At 33.6% G+C, this 25434-nt stretch overlaps 3 protein-coding genes across 3 annotated transcripts; 1 reads left to right on the top strand and 2 right to left on the bottom strand.

Annotated features, from left to right (window-relative positions):
- The first annotated feature begins 7790 nt into the window (after nt 1-7790).
- On the top strand, nt 7791-9349 carry LOC133186160 (uncharacterized). Its single transcript, XM_061321432.1, has one exon. The coding sequence runs from the start codon at nt 7799-7801 to the stop codon at nt 9233-9235; it is 1437 nt and encodes a 478-aa protein (XP_061177416.1). The 5' UTR covers nt 7791-7798; the 3' UTR covers nt 9236-9349.
- A 6936-nt stretch (nt 9350-16285) lies between these two features.
- LOC133185164 (uncharacterized) lies at nt 16286-17392 on the bottom strand. Its single transcript, XM_061320219.1, has 2 exons — nt 16938-17392; nt 16286-16643 (listed from the first exon to the last, which is right to left on the bottom strand). Exons 1-2 carry the CDS (start codon nt 17390-17392, stop codon nt 16286-16288), a joined length of 813 nt encoding a protein of 270 aa, XP_061176203.1.
- Nucleotides 17393-23442: 6050 nt separating this feature from the next.
- On the bottom strand, nt 23443-25150 carry LOC133185601 (E3 ubiquitin-protein ligase TRIM45-like). Its single transcript, XM_061320913.1, has one exon. It carries the CDS (start codon nt 25132-25134, stop codon nt 23473-23475), a length of 1662 nt encoding a protein of 553 aa, XP_061176897.1. The 5' UTR covers nt 25135-25150; the 3' UTR covers nt 23443-23472.
- Nucleotides 25151-25434: the final 284 nt, after the last annotated feature.

Here is a 25434-nt window from a genome sequence, read left to right on the forward strand (position 1 = left end):
AGAATAAATATGCAACTTTCTTGTAATTGAGCGAATAAAATATAAATCGAAATGTACTAGCGACTTAATCAAAGATATGAAATAATCTGAAAGATTCAACATATTTATCCACTCATCACTTAGTTAAAATGTATTTGGAATGGCCATTCTATGGTTTGTTTTGTGTATGACCTTAGGTCGCTGGTTCACACGCCGATTGATCCTCGGTGACCTCCTTTGCCACGCGCTATCGAGGGAGGGGTTACATAATTGTAAACACACAAGGTGAATGTAAAAGGCGTGTACTTAATGGCTGTGAATAGTCTATGTTTAAAGTTTTGTTTTATTTTCTGACTTAATTGTTTGTTTTTATATGATAAGAAGAAAAGGTTATCTTTTTTTCCCTGTTTAGTAGACTGGTTTATCCAAATTTGAAAACAAACGAAATAAAAGGGAAAGTTGTCAGTAAATAATTTGGAAATAAAGCACAAAATACTTCAAAAACCTGATTCTAAAGAATATTAGCATCTAATATAGCAAGGTTTATTATATATAGTAAGTTTATTTTAATTACACGCATGAAGAGCTCTTGTTTACTTGCTGAATGAAAACACTTACCTGTATATGTGTTATGCTTCTAGCTCATTTAGAACACAAGACTCAAACAAAATAACATTTTCTTGAGATTAATAAGATGTTAAATAACAACTTTAATTACGGCAGCTATTTCGAAATATTTACCGTTTTTGAGTTATAAAGCAAAAACTTTAAAGGGCCCCAGATCCCTAATTTTAGGGGCCAGACCCTTTTTAGTGGTCTCAAATGAAAGGCCTTAAAATTGTGCACAACTTTTATTCTACATGTTTTATCAAAATATTTTTAGTTTAGAAGATAAAAAGGAAAATATGTGTAAATTTTCGCTCTTTTTGGCGTTCTAATTTTTGACCCCTCTCTAGCGCTATTTTGAATACAGAAATTGAAAAACAAAAACCGATGTGCACAACTTCAGTGCTTCTATTATTTAAATTCGGTAGAATTTCTACTCCAGCTTCAGTAGTCTCTGAGCCTTTGTCTGGAAATGAAGCCCCCTAAATTTTCATTTAAAGGGAGATAACCCAAAAGCGGAAGTGGGTTTTTGAAATGTTTGACAGCATTCTGATAGAATTTTGTAACGTCTTTAAACCCTGCAAATTTGAGCAAAATCCGTTGAGAAATGAGCAAGATATGAGGTCTCAAAGTTGGCGTCTAGGAAAAAAAAAAAAAGAATAATAAGAATAATCTTAACCATCAGAATCAGTAGAAGGTCTTCCGCCTGGAGCGGAAGACCTTAAATATATCGTATTTACCTAGTAAGGATTTTTTAATAGTCGTCACTTCATATTTGTAGAATACTTAATGCAAAAATTATTCGATACTAAGAAATATACACTGCTACTAAAACGATTATAGTAAGTTTATATGTGGGTGAATTCTTAATAAAGGTACAGAATAATAAGAATGAGAGATTTGACGGAGAATGTTTTTAAAAATATAGGATCGTTATATTTTAGTTATTAGGGGAGGGGGTTGGTCCATCTTTGCTAGCCAATGATTTGTGAATCACAAACTCTTGGCTAGCGACACTCCAGCCAAGTTCAGGTGGTATATAAGTATTCCACTCTCTCAGTATCCCTCCATTATGTATCGGAATTAAGCGAGTATCTAGGATTTTTTTTCCGGGGGGGGGGGGGTTTCCACCCCAGTAAAAATTAATCTAGACCATAAATTTGATGACGAGTAAAAAGAAAAAAAAAACCTAAACAAAGAAAAACGTACACTACTTTCAAACGTGAAAACCTTATTTCGTAAAAGAGTTGGTTGGGGATGGAGGTGTGGAGGCAGAACCGCTTTCCTTCACTTCTTAAGCTTCAAAAGAATTACTCCTACTATCTTAATAGGTGTCCTTGTTTTTTAAGAGAGGAAGAGGGTCCAAGGTCATTTTTAGTTAGTTTACTATCTATATTTGATTAATCCACAAATTTCGGGGGAGGGGGGGGGGGTCCTCTAGATCCGCGCATTGGAATAACATTAAAATATGTTAAGTGTTTAGATATTGATTTGATTTAATTATTCTTTTAGAGAAATATTCAGGAATTTTATATATAACGTAAAATCCAGAAGCATCCAGTCATCGTCTCAAGCCACGGTCCGGAGTCCGCATAAAGCTCTCTCCAGAATGGAAGAGGATCGTACATTTTGGCCGAGGTTTGCGACGATGCGCCGGCGTTAAAACACACACAGAAAAAACAGCAGTGCAAACGTGGAACTTGCTTTTAAAATACGTAGATCTATATGCTGATTTGTGAATATATAAAATTAAATGTCTACATGAAGAACTGCAAGAAATACAATGAGAAAAAATCTTAATACGAACTGCAGTTTCATACATGAAAATTTCAGAAAAAAAAATTAATTTCGATCCATCAACCTACAAATGCTGCATAGAACAGGTGCTGTATGTTACGAGAACGCATGAAGATTATAAAATAATCAAACTCATTTAATATTGTCAATTTTCATGTATGCAAACTTTCAAAGTATAAACAATTTATACTTATATTACTTACTGATAATTCAACGTCCATTCTTCTTTCCGTGCTTATCCCTTCTCTCGCTTTGAGGTCTGGCTCGAGTGACGTAATGTAAATAAAGATGGCTTTTCAGCATGTGATGTTTGGTGGATCATAACACTTTAGATTGATAGAGGCGGGTTTACGTAAATAATAGAAAATTTGACACTGACTCTATTTGTTTCAGCGTATGGTTAATTATTCATTATACGTGTACTAGGATATTAAAACTAGCGAAAATAGCTGAACAAAAGTTTAATAAATTCATTTGTTTATCGTGTACATTCAACTTAAAATTGTCCGTGAAATGCACTTGTAGGATTCAAACATGCAACAGTAAAAACAATGTAATAATATTAAAATATCCGTCGGTGGTATCTTAAGAAAATATTTAGAAATGGCAAAGAAACGTATTCTACACACGATATGACGATCAACATACGTATTCATTTATACTTTCACTCTGAAAATAAAACTGATCAACGGAAAGTGGAAAGGGAGAAAAAAGGAACATGTGCGTTTTAGACGCCAAAATTTGACGTCACAATAAACACGTTTTTCTAAACGTCAACGCTTATGTCATTAAGCCGGTTTTGTCAGAGAGCGGTCCATATATATTCGTTAAACACTTTATGAATATGAAAGCTGTTTTATCAAGGGTTCTTATACTTCGAAATATACAGGTGTATGCTCGGCGCATATGGCCTTTGGACATATAGGGTCCTTTTTGGCACAGGTGCTTGAGGACAGGACCCCCCCCCCCCGCCCCTCACTATGTTCTCTATGTATACCAGTGGTATATATATTTTAATACATAGTTATATCGCGTTAATTGTGAATTTTATCCATCAACATATGCTTAAAAAAATTAAACATCAAAAAATGAACTTGGGAAGCCCTAAATATATATTGGGGGAGGGGTCCTGTCCCCAAGCACCTGTGGGCACTTTGAAGTGAAAGTTGTGCGTCTTTCTGACGACACCTTAAAAATCGAGGTCCCGTGCGTTAGCACGATGGGGAACCCTCACTGCTCAATGGACCTGAGTGCCAAGTAAAGGTCTAAATTTGAAGCCCTTTACCGGTATATGGTGACGTCTCTATATGAGTGAAAAATTCTCGAACGAGACGTAAAACAACAACCAATCAGTCCATCTATCTTGTTCAATACTACATCACTTTACAAGGATATGTTTCATTTGAAAAGCAGAATAGAAACTTGATTGAGCTCACAAAATGATATTTCCGCTCCAATAGGAGTTTTCGTCCTGTCGAAGGTGATTCTTTAAAATATTATCGATATTCATTCGGGGTTTAAGAAGGAACTGCGTTAACAAAATGGATACTCCCTTTGACAAGAATAATGGCAAAGTCCATGTTTTGATATAAGAAATCCCAAATATCTTTTCTGATCAAGACGTAAAATTAGAAGTGCACAACATTACGGTTTAAAATAAAGATTAAATATGTGAAAATCTAATAAAATTTTATTCAGTTGTATAGGAGGATTCAGAATAAAAGATGGGAAACCCTGATTCCGATGGAAACGTAAAATAACAGGTGATTATTATAAGGCAATTTGTATTAAAGATTCTATATTAAATAGCATAAATTTGCAAGAGGAATTGCGGATAAGGGATGTCCACCCTGAGTGTGCCGGATATACAGATACTGATTGCAGATACCCCAATCACTTCAATGTACATGTGTACATCCCCCTCCCCACCACTTTTCAAGAGGAAGTAAAGTAAGTGATCTTTATGTTATATATTCCTTCCAATGATATACTCAAATATTTCTTACATTTTTAGTGAATGTGTCAATAACACTTTATATCGTTCTTCTCAACATTGCATCGCATTTGCATTGCTTACGATGCAGAAAAGCAATCTCTAATCATGCAAATCACTGTTCAGATAGAAACATGAAATGAAAGTAACATGCTTGACCTTTACGTCTTCTTTAATTGAAAAATAAAACAGATTAATTACATTCAAATGCTCATTGATTAAAATCCAAACTTCATTTGGGGTCCTACAAGAAAATTTGATAGATTGTCAAAACTTGCATATTTTCTCCGGAAATTGAGTGCTTTTGTTCGAGCGTACATTTAGATTTGAATTTTGTCTTTTTAATACAATGAAAATTTTAAGACTTTTTTAAAAGAAGAAGACTATTTAATATGTTTAACAATATTTTGATCGGTAATCAATCGGTGCCATTATCACAGGTGGTGCTGGGATTCTATAATTCGTTTCCGGTTACTTAAAATGTTTTTAAAATTTCAGATCAAGGAGAATAAAAAAAACTTAGTGTGAAGATATCCTTAGGTCTAATTTGATCGTAAAACATCGTTTGAGAAACTCTCTACGATCGCGCGAAAATGCATGAGAAGGGATGTCTCTTTTATAAAATATAACTTTCAGCCGTAGGGTATGTCGGTGGATTAAACTGGAAAAATAAGCATCTCTTTCTAGGTTTGTCACTGCACTATAAAGTGTCAAGGTCTTCTTTTTCATGTCTGGCCCATCGTCTGACGTACTCCTCTATAGAATCCATAATATTTTTGAAATTCCGGCGCCAGTTGATTGATCGGGGTTCCCTATATTTAGGACCTTTTAAAATTAGTGATCTACGGTCCTCATTATATATATCCTCATCACCATATAAACAAATTAATATTTCTTGAATTTCTCATAAAACTTTATTATGACGTAATATTTTTATTTTTCAGAGATTTAATGAATTATTATTGCAAATGTTATTGCAAGTCTCAGAGTTCTATGCGATTGTTTGAAAAAAATGGCGCGGTCAACGTCTGAGGCGTGGCAAGCCTTTTTTGATGCAAAATTGTAGAGTTGAATACAAGTCTTTTATGAAAAAACAGCTTTGAGCATAACGGAGAATACTTTGAAAAAGAATACTAACGAAACACTTTGTATAACTTTGAATATCTTTGGAAAACAATTTAACATTCTCCCCCGATTTAAGACAAAAAGCATACATTTATGTCTATGAGGATATTTTTTTTATCACATTATATCAAGAAAACGCTTAAAACCATAGTAAAAAGTTATACACATTGTTATGATTATCAGCTGTTCTGTGTATTTATGCTATTATCAGCTGTTTTGTGGTTGTGTAAGCGCGCGCACGACAGGATAGAGGTTGTCTGCGTCTAGAGTTACACTGAACATTGAAGAGCCTAATCGTTTACCAATCATCTCCATCCAGTCAGCTGAGTATACCGGTATGTGAAGATTTGTAATGATTAAAATTGATTTTGTATTTGTTCATTATTTGTGTTTTTTAAATATATGTAATTTATTTAATGTGTATAGTTAATCATTGTTGGGACTGGTTCTTTGTAAGTTAAACTTTTTTATTATTAGAACTGGGGAGTTTTTTTTTTTTTTTTTTATCTGCGTTCGGTGCATGTTACAGCATATTCATTTAAAATGACGTGCTTATATTAGCAAAGACGTGATGGCTTCAACTTTTTAATGTCATACGTTGCAACGCCATCTTACTAATGAACTTGATAATATTTCCACAAATATCAATGTACAACACTAAAATTTTAAACATGCAAAAGGCAGGACAAAGAAACCAAAACAGTTCAGTGAAATTTTTAAGTTATAAGCCCAGTCAATGGTATCTTAATACCACTCTTTGTTATCTAAATGAATATATAAACCTGATCTCCTCTGTCATTCGCTGCATAAAACCTAAATCAAAACCATTACTTCAAGTTACAATTTCACTATATCAGATTTACACATTGTCGTTGTGAGGGTTGTTACACGGCTTAACGAGGGCGCGCTCTGCGCGCCCGGGGCAACCGTGTAACAACCATATTGTTACTTATTAGTGTTTGATTGGTAAGAAATGTAATCAGATAAAAGTTACACTCTTTTGAGATGCATACTCACTCTGTTCAAAACTTTAAGTAAAGAGTAAAGGTTTTGTTTCATGTACATTGCTGATATAGATGATTTGATTAATAGGCAGCTATGTTAAGGCTGTCCGAAAACTTAATATGCATTAGATATATACTATTTTATTTTGAGCTATGTTTTGATTTCAATTTGTAATCTATGTATACATACACACTTAAGTTGTAAAGAGAGTTGAATAAGGTATTATAAAATATAGCATTTCCGTGATGTCACATGACTGTGTTGATCACGTGACGAAAAGTGCTGGGGGCAAGTCTGAATTTTATTTCTTACGAAAATATTTCACGAGAAATTCAACTTACCCACATACAAAGGGTCATTTTCCTCTCTTCATCGCAATTTATACAAAATAGGATAAATTACATACAATCCCCCAGCAAAATTCAGTTAGAGGACATATTTCTCTAGTATATTCACACAGAATATCTTCAATTAATCCTTATTATTCACTTGTGCCAGTCTAATATATACACGATTTATGAATTCTCACTCTGTCTCCAGACGCGTAAGGGGGAGCGTTTCACATTTTTTTTTTTGTAATTTTTTGAAAACGTACATGTTAGACAAGAAAAAGGAATAACGATATTATACTGCAAATATTCACCATTATAACAGCCTTAAAACAAGAATCCAAACACATGAATTAAACATCAACGTAAAAAAATTCTACATGTGATGTGAAAGGAATGTAAAAGTTATGACACTTTCCCCGTCATGTCTGCTCAAATTTGCGGTGACTTGACGTCATATGTCATTATGACGTCATATCTAGGTAGTTCAGAGAAGTTACTGTGGCTGGTACACTGTGACATTCTTATGCTAGCCGCGTAACACACTTCAACGAAAACAACTTGAACACCAGGGGTGTACATATATTGCTACCTGGGACAAGTGGGCCTATGACATATTCTATCTTGGACTTGAATTTGAACCAGATACTTTCTATGAGAATGATTGTCTTAATGTTTACCTGAGGATAAATACACATTGATAGGTTCAATTATTAATCAATTAAAACTTTGCATTCGAAAAGACCAGTGCAGGCATCAGAGATATTCCAAGGGCAATTAAGTGTAAATTTGCGGTCATTAGAATGGAACCATGCGACAAATAAAATTCCTGTATGGTTTATCCGGAAGGCACTGCTGCACAGTTAGATTTAAGAATTAAAGTAGACTGAAAATAGGAGATAAATAGTTTGAATTGACATATATTTTACACATAAATTGTGTTTCTTTTAGGTGAATCCTAAATATGGGTGAGGAGTTTCTACAACATGCTTATAAATCAAAATGTGATTTTCAATTTGAAGTAAACAGAACAATTACTATGGATATTGAAGCTGGGGTAAGGCAATCGATAGAATTGATTTTACAGCGTTTGAAAAAAAGTTCTGCATTTGAAGTGGCTGACATAATACCGACAGGAAGTTTTTATGAGGGCACGAAAATAGGAGCGCCTGACGAGTTTGATTTTATGCTAACTTTAGCAAAGCTTTCTGGAGCCGACAAAATAGCTCTTCAGCCTGGTTGTTCTGATTGGTATCCTTATATCAAATTACAACCTGGTATTGAATTTCCCCAGAGGTATAAAATTAATATTTTTTATGACAGTGAAGAACAAAGAAAAAATAAAGACTTCCTGGGAAATCCTAGATTCGTGGTTACGGACTTTTGGAAGGAAATTGCAAATGAGGTCGATTGTATAAATGCTTCCCCTGTGAAAGTGAATATTCCTCTGACTTATGGAACCATGTCTTTTGAACCTTGTGAGGGCAAGAAACTTGAGCTTCACTACATACAAAACTCAACCTTACCAAAAAATGCTGACATTCAAATAAAAGAGGAAATATTTCCAGTTGGGAGTTTAAGAATTGGAGTTGATCTCATGTTGGCAATTGAACATCCTTCCGTAGAATCAATACTGAAACTACCAGGGTTTCCAAAGACCTTTAAAGAGTTACTTTATAAACATGGATGTCATGTTATTCCAAAATCATGCCATACTGATCATATGGTCCATACAAAGTGTTGGTTTGTAACTTTTTCGTGCATGGAACGTGAGCTGATAAACAACATGAATGACCACCACAAGAAATGTTACAAGATTCTGAAGTCACTTATTAGCAGTGATATAACCATGTCAAGAAAATGCATGAACTTGTCATCTTATACTCTGAAAACTGCATTCTTGTTTCATGTGTATGGAGAAAACGGATGTTTATATTCAAGAACAATGTCGGCATGTATTTGCGAAATTTTAGACTATATGTCGTTAAATCTATATTATTCCAAGATGCCTTGCTTTTTTGCAAGGGATATGAACACTTGGGGAAATATTCTGGAAACTCCTTGGTTTCCATGGAGGGTGTCAGAAAGTTCCAAGGACTCCAGTTATGTATTTGCATTATGCTGGATAAAATTAATGTATCACTTTTTAACATATCTGAAGAATATATTCGTTAAAAAGGCACCACTTTTTGGCAAAGATTCGAAAATTTTATTTTCAAGATGCGACTATTTCAAAAAAGCAGTGGAGGTTCTGATGAAGCATTTTTCAAAAAACCGATTATTTTTTGAGATCGAAAAGGTTCCTGGTTCTTTAGAGAGTTGCACAGATACATTTTTCTCGATCTTCATCCAGAAACTAAAACAGAGTTATAATGTAGACTTATCCTTTATTAATTATTGAAACATTGGATATTATGTGGTTTCAAAGTTCATTGTATGTAAAGATCCTCATATTTAAGGAGGAATAGGAAAAATGTTTCAAAATGTCGAGTTTTACCCAATCTTGATTCACAGGAGCCGGTTACATAAGATAATTTGATATCCCCATATATACAAAGAAAAGTGAACCAATGTTGCCTCGATTTTTCACTGGGTTTATCTTAAAATCTCTAGGGGGTTTTAAGAAAGCAATACAATGAATTAAAGAGTAAAATCATTGTATAGTGACCTTTCTTTTGATAAAGAAAATATCACCTTTATCGATGAAGAGGAGTGTAAGTCCGGATTTCAACCTCAAGATCTATCTAAGACGTCGATGTACTTTAAATCATCTGCTAATAACACACGACAAAATTCACACCTTGTATCTCATTCTTTTTTAGCCTTGTAAATGTGAATTATCATGATATCCTTTCTCACAGAATTTTTTTCTCTAGTAATACTTCCCACTATGCGTCGTCTTTTTCCAAATGATAACATTATGGCAACATTTTCCGTACACTGTGTGGCTTTAGCCATTAACAGTCGGCTGTATGAGATACTACTATGTGAGATTATCTTGAAAATTTTGAAAAGCTTTTCCTTTTTTACAATCTGCGTTTAGTTGTTGGGTTGAAAATAGAGTACTCTCCAATAATTTAGCGGACGACTCTAAATACATAGATTAGAATGTCAAAATGTTGTGATTGTAAAACAGCACTAAAATACTTCATACGTTGTTGTTGATAGATTTTTGTAAAAGAATATTTATCATTAAACGATTGTACTAATTTTTTTAAAAGATCGTAATATTTTGTTGAATAAACGGAATACTTTTAATATCAACCCTTTTTAATATTAGACTGATGTTGGTTCTCTTTATTCCTTTTTTATACATATGGAATGTTCTAAAGGATATCAAATAGATTAACAAGTAATTTTGATTTAAGGGAGATAATGGAGAAATCGCAAAAACAGATTATGATATTTTAGAATTCTCACTTCACCGGTATATGGTGATGTCTCTATATGAGTGAAAAATTCTCGAACGGGACGTAAATTAACATACAATCAATCAATCAAACTCGAAAGTCCAATGAAATGATACACATTTGAAGCAGAGCAAACACGGACCTCAGAATTTAAAAGTGGGATCAGGTGCCATGGAGGAGTGAGCATCCCCTGTCGATCGATCACTCCCGCCGTGTGTTCCTTGTCATAATCGAAAAAAAAACCCGGAAAATCCATAGACAGTTTAGTGTATAAATCATGGCCTAACAATTAGCATGAAAAACATCAGTCAGCATTTGACTTAATGATAGGTTGTATGTACTGACAAGGTTATTGTAACGACCATAAAACTAACGAAATGATGACCTCAAACGAGAGTGTTGATATTCTTTTCTCATCATCTTGTTTGTCAATAGTTTGCCTCGTTTTAGAAATTGTTAAGACGTAGAGCATGCTCTTGCGTATCGAATCAACTGAGAGACATAAACCCCATATGTAAGTGATAAAGGTATATCGCTACTTAAGTAAGGGAAGTTGACGATTGAAAAGTTGACGTCATCACGTTTATCATAAAGCTTTGTTGTTAGGTTACCATTAACGTCTTTTTCTAGTAAAATATCTAAGTATGAAAGAGATGTGTTAGACTCTGTGGTATCTTTTTTATTTCAAGATCACTGGGATATATCGAGCCGACATATGAATGGAATGAAATATATGGAGAAAACGAACAGTATTCAAGCTCAAAAGTCCATTAAACGATACAAATTTTGGAGCAGAGAAAACACGGATCTCTTAAACATCAGAGGTGGGATCAGGTGCCATGGAAGTAAATATTGTTAATTGATAATACGTAGTTGATGTATCGAAATGTCGAGTTGAAGGCAACAGCAAGTGTTTTCTTCTTCTCATGTAAAAGTTTTTAAATAAATTCTGCTTTATATGAATACAAAAATAGATCAGCTAATAACGGGGCGCAATTGTTACTCATGGAAAATTCAATAGATTGTTGGAAGACCTGATCTCCAAAAACTACAAAGAAATTGTAAATCAGAAACTCAAGCATCTTTTTAATATCAACTTTACAGTACAATCAGAATGCTTTTTAACAAAATAATTTTGCAAATGACCAATGGCAAGGTAAGTATATTTACGAGTTCCATTATTGTAAGGCCTATTACAACAATTAATTATAGAGGAACTTAAGATTCAAGTCTGTTAGTGGTGATCCAATTTATACCCATACTTTCCTTTCTAAATAATAATAACCTTTATTTACCCATGATTACACAATTGGCATATAGCTAGATTTCATTGTGGTCCTGCATTAAAACATATTTACAATATATATTAGCGTGTTAAAAATTAATATCTAAATATAAACAGACAAATATAAGAAGTACAAGCACATATAACTTGACAGATATATAGTTACATAATTGGAACAATACATTCAAGGATTGACACACTAAATGAATTAAGGAAGAAGGAAGAGATTCCTCAAAATCATATGTCAGTTTTAAATATTTTTAAATTTCCCAACAACTAAATCAAATTCGAATTACTTTTCCTATACTGCTTTAGAAAACTTCATAAAAATCCTTACAAAGATCCATAGTGGGATCTATCAACTACCAAGCCTCTTTCTTTACTCCACAAAAACATTAACATCAGTAAAGGGGAAACTTCAGAAGTGTCGTGAAACAACACACATGTGTTCGGGAAATGGTGTTTATTAAATGTGGATATACTTAAAAACCTCATGGGACCATCGTTGAAATAATGCTTGTTTGCCCTCTCCCGACTCAAGGTTAAAAAAAATGGTTCGGTAGGTAGGTGGGGAAATTTTTTTTCCTAAAAATTTTCAGCATGCTTATTGACAGGATGAGAAAATCCTTGAATAAAAAGGGAAACAAATTATTGTTTCCTGGGATGGGGTCAATTACTTTAAAAAGTAATTAATTAAATTACAATTACTTTGACTTTTTCAATTAAATTACAATTAAATTACAGGCTTTCTAAGACATGTAATTAATTAAATTACAATTACTTTGCAAAAGTAATTAATTAAATTACAAATTACATTTTTAATTTTTTGGAAAAATTTTATAATCCTTGTCAATGAATATACAGAACATCATTTATTTGTATATAAGCTCAGCCTCTGCACAAACAGTACAAGAAATAATATGCTATAGGCATTGTGTATCATTCTGGTTTAATTTATAACATTTATTTACAAAACAATAAGAATCTCTTAAAGAACTATCCGAGATCAGTTTGATGCAGTTTCCACCACACAAAACCTACATATACACAAATTGCATGGCTTACGATATTTGATTGAAAGTGAGTATTTCAATAGAGTAAAATGAGTCACAACTGTAACCTCTCAAATTAAGTATTTCCTTTGAAGGTAACCTGAACATCCTAAATTGCTATTTATGTTGAACAATTTTACTTCATAAATCAGAATTGTACAGATAGAAAATTCATTCATAAAAATCTGTTTAGATGTTAAAATAATTATCAAATAAAAAGTTTTTTTTTTTCTAAAGCTAGCGGAGCATTTTAAATTGAAATAATTATCTCCATTGGCTTTGTCATCTAAATCATGGAATGAATATCTCTTTAGAGGAGTTGATTTGTTTTGATTGCAATTTAAAGCTGTGATCTGGAGGGCAATTATCTCTTCCCAACAAGAGAGAACTTTATTAATGACACACACCTTCTTTTTCTTTATTATTGATCAAACAACGAAGATTGAAATATAATAAATGTGTGTTTCATGGCTGAATAGACCTAAGAAGGGTGGTTCAAAATTCATATTTATAAACATAGATCAAAAAAATCAAAATTTACATAATGATTAGAAAGAAACTAGTTTATTATTATCAAGCCAATCATTTAATTATTTTTTTGTAAGCATTAACCTAAGATTTTGTATAATTGAAGGATTGAGGATATGTTTATCAATAAAATAAGAACCAGTAAAATTGGGAGGTAGTGGTGACGATATATCATGAATATATCATGAATGTGTATTATATAAAGTAATTGAATGTAATTGAAAAAGTAATTGAAATTACATGGTATTTTTTCAGTATAATTAATTAAATTACAATTACAAGTAATTGAAAAAATGTTCAATTACAAATTACTTCCAATAACTTCAAAAAATGTAATTAATTACAGTCAATTACAATTACTTTTTTCAATTACCCCATCCCTGCCTGGAGGATTAAAAAGTTTTGAATCGGACCATTCTAGGCAGTTGGTCAGTAGAGGGCAAACAAACAATTTTTTTAAAGATCACCTGGCCAAAAGACTTTTGGAAAATTTCAAATCACAAAATTTTGCCAAAATCAATGATATTAAAACTTAAGAAATTTTAAGACTTGATACAAACATTTCCGACTTTTTGACATCATAAACAACTGCTTTCTTCAATTAGAATGGAACTCAGAAAATTTCTTATCTTGTCATTGGTCATCAATACAAAATTGCTTTGTGGCTTGCGGTGTGCGGTGACCTTTTATAAATTTTCTAGATAAAAAGGTAAAATAAACACTTATGTGGAAAATCACTTCGAAAAATTATGCAGTTTGAAAAAAATTCAAAGTGTATTGAAATTGGGACAAAATCAACTCACTTTGAATTATTTTTCAATTTTTTTTACTTTCAAAGTGCGTTAAGAGTGTACATCAACATTTTTTACCATGGATACACTTAACACACTTTGAAAAAAAATATGTATAAAACAAAAATTCTGTACTAAGATTTTACTAATAGACAGCATTATTTTGTTACATTTCTTTCGGAAAACTGATGAATTGATCTCCCCTCGTCGAGAACGAGGAGAGGACAGGTAGAAGGTCCCTCGGCCCAACTCTTTATATTTCCTAGCAAAATATATGTATTTACATAACTGATATAGCATTTATATACTTTCTCTCAATAAATTTTAGTTACCGTAAAATAGATGAAAAAATTGAGATAAGATTTCCTAAAATAAATGATAATAACGCACCCTATGATATTACTAATTAAGAAGAAAGGCTCAGGGGCCATATTGCTGATCTAAGCACCAATAGCCAACTATACTTTAGCCAAAGTATCTTTACAAAATCAAACACAATAAAATCAAGAAAAACGTATAAAATGCATAAATAATTTTTTCATACCTCTTTATACTAATCAAATAACTGCTTAAAGAGGGGGCATCATATTGTGCGGGGATAAAATCTTTAAAACGTCTATATCTAAGATCCTGAAGTGATGTCATCACCTAAAAGTTATCCAACCAAGTTCAAATAATTATTTATCATGCCTAAATTTTGCAAAAATATTGACCAAGCAGTGCACTTTTTTTTTCAAAGTGCATTTATATGGTCGATATTAATGCACTTTGAAAAGAAATATATTTTTTCGAAGTGCGTTAACTTGGTCCCAAATTTAACGCATATTGATTTTTTTTCAAAGTGCGTTAATTTTCAAACTGTGTTGTAACATCCCTTGCGTTAGCTAGGTAAAATCTGTTGCCCAGTGCTTACCAAGGGGAGGTGGAAGTAGGGTTTTTAGCAGGGTATATGTCTCGTAGAACACTGGACAAGAACATTGATTTAAAAGCATTAGCACTGGATAAAACGAAGATAAAAAAAAAAAACAACCGCTGGTCTAGATTAAAAGGTCACAAAATAACAAATATGCATGCTTTCACATTTTGTGCTCCATACATGTATTACATGTTCATGTATAAAACGAGGGTTAATCCAAAAGTATTGTCACAACTGCCATGAAATCTTTAATAATCGAATAGTATCAACAAATTTTTGCATATTGATTTCACTACCTATTTTACTTTTTGCTTTAAAAGATCATTCAGATATTTGCAGTACTTCTTAAAATACATGTATTAAAATAAATACAACGTTGGGTCTTGTCTATCGCCGCACGACAAGAATATTACCGACGTCGTTATGACGTTACCTTTCGGCACATATTTTCAGTTCATCCGCATATTTTAGTAAATATCTGACATGGTTCTTTTTAATAATTTAACTGCAATTTTGCTATATATCGTCCTGTTTTAAGTTTTATTAAAATTATTTGAGCTTTGTCTTAATGGTTTTTTTTTTCAATCATTCTTTTTGCGTAGATCTTAGTTGCAGATGAACTGAAAATGAGAAACACTGCAATGACGTTGATAACATCGTTGCCGTGCGGGATAGACGAGACCCAACGTTGTGTTTATTTAATAAAATTTTAAAAAGTACTGCATATATCTAAACGAAATTTTAAGGCGGAATCAGATTGTTCTGTTTATAGCAAGGGAAACGTTTAGAAATCACAGTGAAAATTAATTCAACAAAAACAATGGTCTCTTTTATTATTTTTTTTTTAAACTTCCATCTTCTAAAGTCTGGGAAAAATTTTAACGAACAGAAAAATCTAACGTTATTTAATTTTAACTATTAAATCTAAATTTACATAACAAAGAAATGACAAATAATATGTTAAATCATTATCGTATCAAGCATAGTCAATCGAAGTACATGTAATATCGGAGAAACAACTGTTTTAAACTTTCTAAATTCTCCGAACAAATTTGCCAGACACGCATTCTGATGATTTTACGTGAGTCATGATGTGGTTGACAGATAGTTATAGTTTACATGTACATGCCGAAATGAATGGTCGAAAACATAAATTTTGAACGTCATGAAATATATTTACGTTTGATTTGATATTGATATTAATCATCCCCCCAAAATAACAGAATGGTTATCATACTAAAGTGTATGTGAATTATTAAAGGATTTGAAATTTTCATTCTTCTTATCACTGTATGAATGAAGTAAAATCAACATATGAGTCCTCGAGTTTTTTTTTTTTTTTTTAATCGGAAAGGCAGGTGAGTAACCGGTAACTTAAAATTGATCGATTTGACAATTCTTATGAAAAAGTATCGCAAAATTTGACGCAATTATAATGTATTTAGTGATAGTTATTTTGAATGCATCTCCTAATCCATGTATTTGATTTTCTTCACTTTACCACCATACTCAGCAACAAATAGATTGTCTGTTATATCCACACACAAACCCCACGGAAAGTAGAGATCACAGTTATCAATGTAATTGAGAAACTGTCCGTCTTGATCAAGGATGTGGATACAGTGGTCGTTACCGTCCGCTATCAGAATCTGAGCTTGGCTGTCTGTAGTTATCCCCATTGGATTAAATGTTTCTTTGCTAGTAGAGGATTGACCAGTGTATCTAAATCGGAGTTTCCCTGCCTGATTGACCACAACTACGGCTTTGGATCCATAGTCAGACACACAGATGTCCAGGTTCCTGTTTTCACATATGTATTTAAGTTCACTATATGAATACAATCTCTTACCTTGATCATCAGACATAATGCTTTGTTTCTCTGAGAATTCAGAGTAGCAGACGACTTTTGATTGTATATCACTGTTCATGGTAACCAGGAGGTCATCGGAAGATGTATTACAGATATACAAAGGTCTCCAGGCCTTTAATCTGATCACTTCCTGTATCTGGTCATTCTTCACTATGTTTATAGTTCTTGCTTCAGGGTCAGTATAAACTATATCTCCATTCCTCATCACTGCAGCGCCACATGGTGTGTTCCCTGACTTTGTTTGGATTGACTTCAGTAATGTCCCCTGCAGGTTGTACAATTTCATGATTTTGTTATTCCCGCTTACAAGAAGATCTACATCGCTAAGACATGTAACATTGTACAGTTTATTATACTCGGTTTTTATGGTAGTGATAAGTTTTGGTACATCAAGCAGTTGTTGAAATGGAGGAGAAGACATAGATCCGAGGGTCTTCATTGTGTAGCCATGTTCTTCTGTTGTGATAGATAATGGTGGCAAAGAACCAAATAACTTTGAAAACTGTCCTTGATTGTTTTGTGGGATAAAATTTGGAAGCTTAAAATTCAACTTGGGAGGCAATTTGATAAATTCATCTGATCTGATCTCATAAGACAATGATTTTAAAACTTCTTTTGATTGTAAAATTTCTTCTACTTCAGATAAAGATTGTCTGAGACCAGAGATCAGTTTTCTACTGACCTTAAGATGTTTTTTTGAGAGCATGTCTATGTTTGTTTTTCATCTCCTGAATTTCATCCTTTGTTTTCTTGATGACAATGTCAATTTCCTTGTGCCATTCTTCTCCATGTTTTGTAACATCTGATGTAAGTTTTCCATATTTTTCGTCTAAGCCCACTAAATAAGATTTTGAATCAGAAACAATTTCTTCAAATGTTGGGATAACTGTTTCTTGTAACCTTTTTTTTTCTTATTTTCAATGCTTTCTTTTTTTGACTTTCACTAAGTCTTGTTACAATGTAAAATGATGCCTCTTATGTATGTTGGAAGTAACACATTTTGGACATACTGGAGTGTTACAGTCTTCACATTGTGCTTCACAGTACTCTCTAGAATGCAATTGACAGCGAGGGTACACAAACATAGATTTTCTCATATTTAGGGGTATGACATCATGTTTTTCAGAAAAATCAGAAATGTGATCTCCAACGCGTCCTTTACACAGATTAATTGGACAAACTACAGTACATTTGGGCCACTTTATCCTCACAGAGATTACATCGGAGGATGTCTTGGGCTTTCGTTTGGAAATCCATTTTTATTATCCTCTTATCTGTAGAACAATAAAATTAATTTGGTGAACATTAATCATGGTTTTAATATGGGATGCTGAAAAGAAAATGCATAAAAAAGGCGCAATGCCGACCTGCTAAGTTGTGGCCAGTATCACATTGAATAATTCCGTTTCTGTCAATCTCATATTACTTGGAATTGTCCTTGAGTTATTATTTATTAGTCAGGTAGGACTCATAATTTCCAAAAATGCTAACATAACATCATCTCCAAGTATAGGTCAGATGTAGCATCTGACGCTTGACAGGTTGTTTAATCCTTGAATGCATCATACTTGCAAGTTTCGTAAATCATTAAGGAATAAACTTGCACATAAAGCTTCAACCTGGCAACTAATATAAAAATATGCTGAATACAGCTTGCAGAGGATTATTTGAATTATGCATTCCTAAATGCACCAACCTTGCAGGATGTGTCTGGATTTATTCACTTGGAAACTAATGCATGAAATATGGAGATAATGAACAGTAATCAAGCTCAAAAGTCCATTGAAACAATACAAAATGGGAGCAGAGAAAAACGGACCTCTAAAAACTTCAGAAATGGGATCAGGTGCCATGGAGGGGTAAGCATCCCCTGTTTGATCGGTCACACCCGAAGTGTGTTCATTGTCATGATCGGGCAAATGGAAAAATCCGTAGACAATTCAGTGTTTAAATAATGGTCGAACAGTTAGTATGAAAAACGTCAGTCAGCATTTAACTTAATGGCAGATTGTATTTGCAGACAAGGTCACTGTATCGACCATAGAACTTGCGAAATGAAAACTTAAAACGAGACTGTACATATTCTTGTTTCGTCAACTTGTTTGTCAATAGGTGGCCTCGTTTTAGAAATTGTTCGTTTATGGAGAATGCTGTTGCGTATCGAATCAACTGGGCGATATGAACCCTACATGCCCGCATGCAGGTGACAAGGGTCTTGCTACATAAGTAAGGGAAATTTACACAGAGGCATTTGATTCGGTAATAAATTTGTTAACACATGTTATATTAATATCACAAGGTATCCAACTCCGATTTACATGGAGTACCTCCTCCCCAGAATCGCACTCATTTACACTTTCAGAAGAAATGCATTGATAAACTATTTATTACCAATGTCTTCTACGATAATTTATCTACACAACCATAGCTTACGTGTCTTTATTTTCTTTTATGTCCGTAAACAGCGGCAGAACTCTGCTCGCCGAGTGGAAAAGTCTACCTACACCATGAACTGGTTTGTGCCAATACCGGGCAGAGAGCAAAATTTAAAAAGAATGAGTGTGTTTAAAAATTCAATTCCAGTGTTTAAATATTGCAGTGAATAAATAAAATTTGTTTACGTCTCATTTTCCATAAAGACATTATGATATTTTTCCGATGTAATTTTAGGAACAGGATTTTAGCCATTGAAAATCTCTGCCCGGGGTTAGCACATTCCATTTCTTGGTGTGATTCGACTTTTCCACACGGCTAGCAAAGTTCTGACGCTGTTTTCGGACATAAACGATAAAAAAGGCAAGCACACCATATATGGTTGTGTGGATAAATTATCGTAGAAGACAATGGGAATAAACAGTTTGCCAGTGCATTGAATTTCCTCTGAAAGTGTAAATGAGTGCGATTCTGGGGAGGGGGTACTCTACGTAATTGAGTTGGATACATTGTGATATTATTACACCATGGGTTAAAAAAATTATCACCTAATCAAGTGCCTGTGAGTTGACGATAGAAAAGTTTAAGTCATCACAATTATCATAAAGTTTTGTTATTAGGTTTCCATTAATGTCTTTTTCAAGTAAAATATCCAAATAAGAAACAGATGTGTCAGACTCTGTGGTATCTTTTATTAAAAGTTAACTGGGATATATCGAGTCGACATATGAATGGAAACAACTATTATTAATTAATAATAAGTCGTCGATATAGTTGAAGGCCACAGCAAGTGTCTTCTTCTTCTTCTCATGTATAAGCTTTTTAATATATTCTGCTTCATATGAATACAAAAATAAGTATGTATTTCTTACCCTGAGATGCTACATCAATGTCAGGGAACGAGGCATGTAGCATAGGATGTCCTCAGCATTGTTGAAGTGGACTGCTAACTCGTAACCAGTTGATTTTATTATGAAGCTGAAACATTCATTTTTATAGGGTAAATTTCACGGAAAAAATTTAAAATGGTTATGTGCCTGCCACACGTTTGGAAATAAGAAATAGGAGAATTTATTCTAATATGTTAATTAATGTTAACTTTTTTAAACAATCCTTTTTCGATTTCTACACTCACCATACCAGTATTTATTTTTTGTCCTTGTAAGCAAATTTATCACATAATCTAACTTTCGTATATCTTCTTCCGTCCGTCAGCTATTTGAAAAAAGAACTTGTCTGTTCATGTTGGTTGTATTTAGAGTCCTGCATCACGAAAATTGATTCAAACACCCTGTTTTGAAAGGTGATGAGAAACTGCTTTTTAGCATGTAAATTAGTCTGATTATTACGCAGGAATGATTTTTAAAAGATATAGGGAATATATATTAGCGATGATTTTATATGAAGTATTAAGCATTAAAATTGATTGTATGTAATGTTAAATGCTGTTTTGGAACCCAACAAATTCTGCATGCATGGATAATTGAAAATAATACATGAATATAGAATTTTTCCATTACACTTTTTAACATGTTGACGGTGCGACCTTTAGGGCCAGCGCAGATACCTATTTAGTTTTAATTTACATCCGTCTCTTCAAACCGCACGTGACATTTGGTACGTCGTAGACTCTGACATCACATGACGTCGTATGTAAGTTGCTTTACCAAATTGAAGCCTGGACAGCGCTAGTTTTAGTGAAAAATGTTTAATCTACTGTTTTTTCTGCAATATCAATTAAATCGATGTGATTTTATTTTTTGTTGAACTTTTGTTGCTACCGCGAGATGCAATTCGCAAAGCATTATCGGACCACAGGTTACTGCGGAAAAAAATTCGTTTAGATCAATGTGCAAAGTCCGAATGTTTCTCTTCGCCCAGGCGTTGCTTTAAGAGCTCGCAGTGACGAGCGGCGCAGCTGTACATATCAAGAGTTTTAACAAGTCAGTACGATTTAAAGATGTTTGCTTTTTTACCAGGATAAGTTACTGTTGAAGATATGAATTATTATTCAAATTAGTGCCAACTTGTTTAGAAAAAAAATATTTCTTCGAAGCCTTATTCATTTTCCTCCTCGTCAAATACACTTTTAAAATAGTTTTTAAGATCTAGACATATTCTACCTGATTATCAAGAAAGCGATAGTTAGCTCTTTCAAGCTAGCAAAGGTCCTGGACACTGGTACTTTGAGAGTGTCTACGGTCATCTAGCTGAAAATAAGGTCAAGGTCAAGTGGCCAGTAACGCTGGTATTTTTCAAAATATTTTATGACAAACCGTGCACATGCTAAATAGCATCAACTTCCTCTTGAATTCCAAAAATCTTCTGTGAATTAGCACTATGAACTATTTTGAAAAGTAAGTCAAAGGTCAAGTTCAAAGGTCAGGAGGTCGGTTACCATGGTATAGCCATAGTGCCAAGCAATATAAGTGCAAAATATCAAATCACAAAAATGAGCGCAAAATGTCTGTACCTTTATTAATTATACCAAAAGATTGTCTGTAATCAAGAAAATTTGAAATGTTGAAAAGAAATCCTGCTGCACTCAATAACATACTGGATTTATTGATGATTAAAACATGCAATGAGATACTATCAGATGTCAAAAAATATTCATTCATATTAATTTTTAAAACAAAATGAATCGTGAACAGCCAAAAAGAGGAACCCCTTGTAACACCAGAGGTGGGATCAGGTGGATATAAAGATATCCCACAAAGATGACTTAATACGTATTAATGAATTGCTAAGTGATCAGTCTTTAGAATTCAGTCGTAGAAGGTTTTATCCATATCTACTGAATCAACATGCTGTTAAAGAATAACAGTGATTATCAAATGAATTTATCTACAAAATACACCACATTATTTAATGATTATACATGTTTCTGACAAAGTAGACAATTTTTATACCCCACTTTGAATATTGCCGCGAGGCAGATAGTGTTTGTCATTCTGTCTTCCATCCTTCCGTCCTTCCAACTGTCCGTCCGTCATATTGTGTTTATCCTAGTTTCAAAGAAACTGTTGTAGATATTTTATCTAAATATATATTGATGAGAACAATTTTATTAATATTGTACCATAATTTTCTGACCTTGACTATTCCTGTTACCTTGACCTCACTATTCCCTATTCTTTTTATAACACAGTTTCAAAGTATCTGTTCAAGATATGTCTATCAAAAGTCGTACACATACACATACACATTGGTTGGAACTTTTCAACTGATGCTTATTTTATTTTACCTTGACTTCCCTGTGACTTTGACCTAAGTATTTAGCTCATTTCCAAAGAGCAACAATAAGCAAAGATGAATTCCTCTATCTTCCACATTTCGAAAACAAATCCCAAAATAATCGAATATCTTTTTTATTTCAATATACAAGTTAACGTGTAACCTGGATATAAACAAGAAAAATAGCTCGATGAAGATGCTCATCAGCACTATGATGATAAGAGCAAGATAAATGTAAATATAGGGAATCGCTGTCTAGTTTGTTGATTGATTGATTGTATATTGTTTTACGTCCCATTCGAGAATTTTTCACTCATATAGAGACGTCACCATATACCGGTGAAGGGCTTCAAATTTTGACCTTTACTCGGCACTCAGGGCCATTGAGCAGTGAGGGATCTTTAACGTGCCAACGCCTGCCGTGACACGGGGCCTCGGTTTTTAAGGTCTCATCCGAAAGACCCGCAACTTTCACTCCAAAGTGCCGAGCGCATGGCGAAGGAACAGTTGCTACCTATTTTTTATCGACTTAGGTCTGTCGCGGCCAAGATTCGAACTCACGACCTCCCGATCACGGAGCGAACGCTCTACCGACTGAGCTACCGTGAACGGTTCTAGTTTGTTGGGTCTGCTAGGAATATTAACGACAGTTGGAAACGTGGGATTATTAATACATAACGGGCAATGCCCTTCTCAATTGCTTATAGGCATTCTTAGCTTTATTTCAGCTTTATTTCCAACAATGAACGCCTAAATCACTCAATTTCAAATGAAAATCTTATTTTTCTTTCAAGTTTTTATTAATGATACCTGGCTTGGAACGCAAATATCGACTTCTTGTTTAGACTTGGCGGATTAATCTGAAAAACGTTTGCAGTTATATAATATCAAGACAAGCTTGAGCACTTTCTTGCAAAAACGAACATCAATAATGCATTTCATTTCTAACTGTTATAGAAATTAAAATTTAAATTGAAGATTACTACAAAGAGGTTTATTATCTACATGAAATATAAATCGTATTGTTTGCGACAGTTAAAGAAGATAACTCTTATTTCTTCATAACAGTAAAAAACATCGGTCACAAACATCTAGCGATGCATATACTTTTTGCATTTACAACATATATTGAATTTTTTTCAATTTACCACCAAATTCAGCGACAAAGAGGTTGTCTCTAGTGTCAACACTTAAGCCCCATGGAAAGTATAAATCACAATTAACAATGTAACACAGGAACTGACTATCCTGATCAAGGATGTGAATACGGTTGTTCATATAATCTGCTATCAGGATATGAGCTTGACTGTCTGTAGTGATACCCATTGGGTTAAATATTTCTGTTTTAGTAGAGGGATGACCAGTGTATCTAAATCGGAATTTCCCTTCCTGATTGACCACCACTACAGCTTTGGCTCCATAGTCAGACACGCATATGTCCAGGTTCTTGTTCTCGCATATGTATTTAAGCTCCCCATATGAATACAAAGGTTTAAGCTGATCATCATACTTAATGCTTTGTTTCTTTGAGAAATTGGAGTAACGGACAAGTTTTGATTTCTGTTTGTCCTCACAAGACATGAAAACCAGGAGGTCACCACAGGAGGTACTGCAGACATTGTAAGGTCTCCAGCCCTGTAGTCTGATCACTTCCTGTATATTTTTTTTCTTCACTATGTTTATTGTTTTGGCATCAGGATCAGTATAAACTAAATCTCTACTTCTTGTCACTGCTATTCCAAAAGGATTTTTCCCTGATTTTGTTTGGATTGGCTTCAGTAGTTTGCCCTGGGGGTCGTATATGTTCATGACGTTGTCATTTCCACTTGTAAAAAGTTCTTCATCACTGAGACAGGTAACATTGTAGAGCTCGCTATATTCAGTTTTTATGGAAGCAATGAGTTTTGGTACTTCAAGCAATGGTTTGACTTTAGGAGAGGAGACAGCTTCGGAGGAATGCATGGTGAAGACATGTTTTTCTGTTGTCATAGATAAATGTGATAAAGAACCAAATAAGTTTAAAAACTGTCCTTGAGTTTTTGAAGGGGTAAAAACTGGAGGTTTTACATTCACCTTGGGTGGAAGTTTGATAAATTTGTCTGATCTAATCTCATAAGACAGCGATTTTAAAACTTCATTTGATTGCAGAATGTCTTCAATTTCAGATAAAGATTCTTTGACATCAAAAATTAGTTTCTCAATTTCATTTAAGTGCTTATTCAGAGTATTTTTATGTTTGCTTCTCATCTCTTGAATTTCATCCTTAGTTTTCTGTATAATGATATCAATTTCTCTGTGCCTTTCTTCTCCATCTTTTGTAACATCTGATGTGAGCTTTTCATATTGTTCATCTACGCCAACTAACTGTGATTTAAAATCGGACGCCATTTCTTCAAATGTTGAGATAACTGTTTCTTGTAACCTTTTTTTCTCTTTCTCAATGCTTTTCTTCTTTACGTTCAATAAATCTTGTAAACTAGTGAAAAAATGTCTCTTATGTTTGTCAGAATTAACACATCTTGAACAGACTGGAATATTGCAGTCTTCACAGTGAGTTTCACAGTGTTCTCTAGAATGGATCTTACACAGGGGATACACAATCATGGATTTTCTTAAATTCAGGGGTAACACATCATGCTTTTTGGAGATATCAGTCACGTGTTCTCCAACACATAGCTTACACAGATTCACTGGACACAAACTACAGAACATTTGTGCCAGATTGTCTTCACAGTGATCACATCGGAGGACATCCTGGCCACTGGTTCGGGGATCCATTTTTATCCTTATTCAGCTATCTGTAAAATAATTCAAGTTTATGAACATTTGTTGATCAAAACATGGTTGCAAAATATCAATTCAACCCCATTACCCTGCAAGAGATTACAATGAGGAATCAACATTTTTGGGGACATCTTCATAGAAACAGCAAGAAAATAACAATTCAGTCTTAATTTTTACATGCCTGGTATTTTGGTGATAAGGGCTCAGGTTTTCCCAATATATCTTAGACATACATGTATTTTCAATATCTCATCGTAGTAAAACTATAATACATCCTCTCTAATTCATGTGCAA

This window comes from Saccostrea echinata, unplaced genomic scaffold (genome assembly GCF_033153115.1).
Source record: "Saccostrea echinata isolate AGI-Se365-2 ecotype Australia unplaced genomic scaffold, CSIRO_AGI_Sech_v1 ptg000012l, whole genome shotgun sequence".
Taxonomy (NCBI): Eukaryota; Metazoa; Mollusca; class Bivalvia; order Ostreida; family Ostreidae; genus Saccostrea; species Saccostrea echinata.

Excerpts from the sequence above, each read along its gene's own strand:
- LOC133185164 (XM_061320219.1), bottom strand. The coding sequence starts at position 17,392 with ATGCTCTCAAAAAAACATCTTAAGGTCAGTAGAAAACTGATCTCTGGT. Across the intron at positions 16,644-16,937 it reads CTGCAGGGGACATTACTGAA|TGAACTTAAATACATATGTG; the intron begins GTCAATCCAAAC and ends GTATTCATATAG.
- LOC133186160 (XM_061321432.1), top strand. The coding sequence starts at position 7,799 with ATGGGTGAGGAGTTTCTACAACATGCTTATAAATCAAAATGTGATTTT.
- LOC133185601 (XM_061320913.1), bottom strand. The coding sequence starts at position 25,134 with ATGGATCCCCGAACCAGTGGCCAGGATGTCCTCCGATGTGATCACTGT.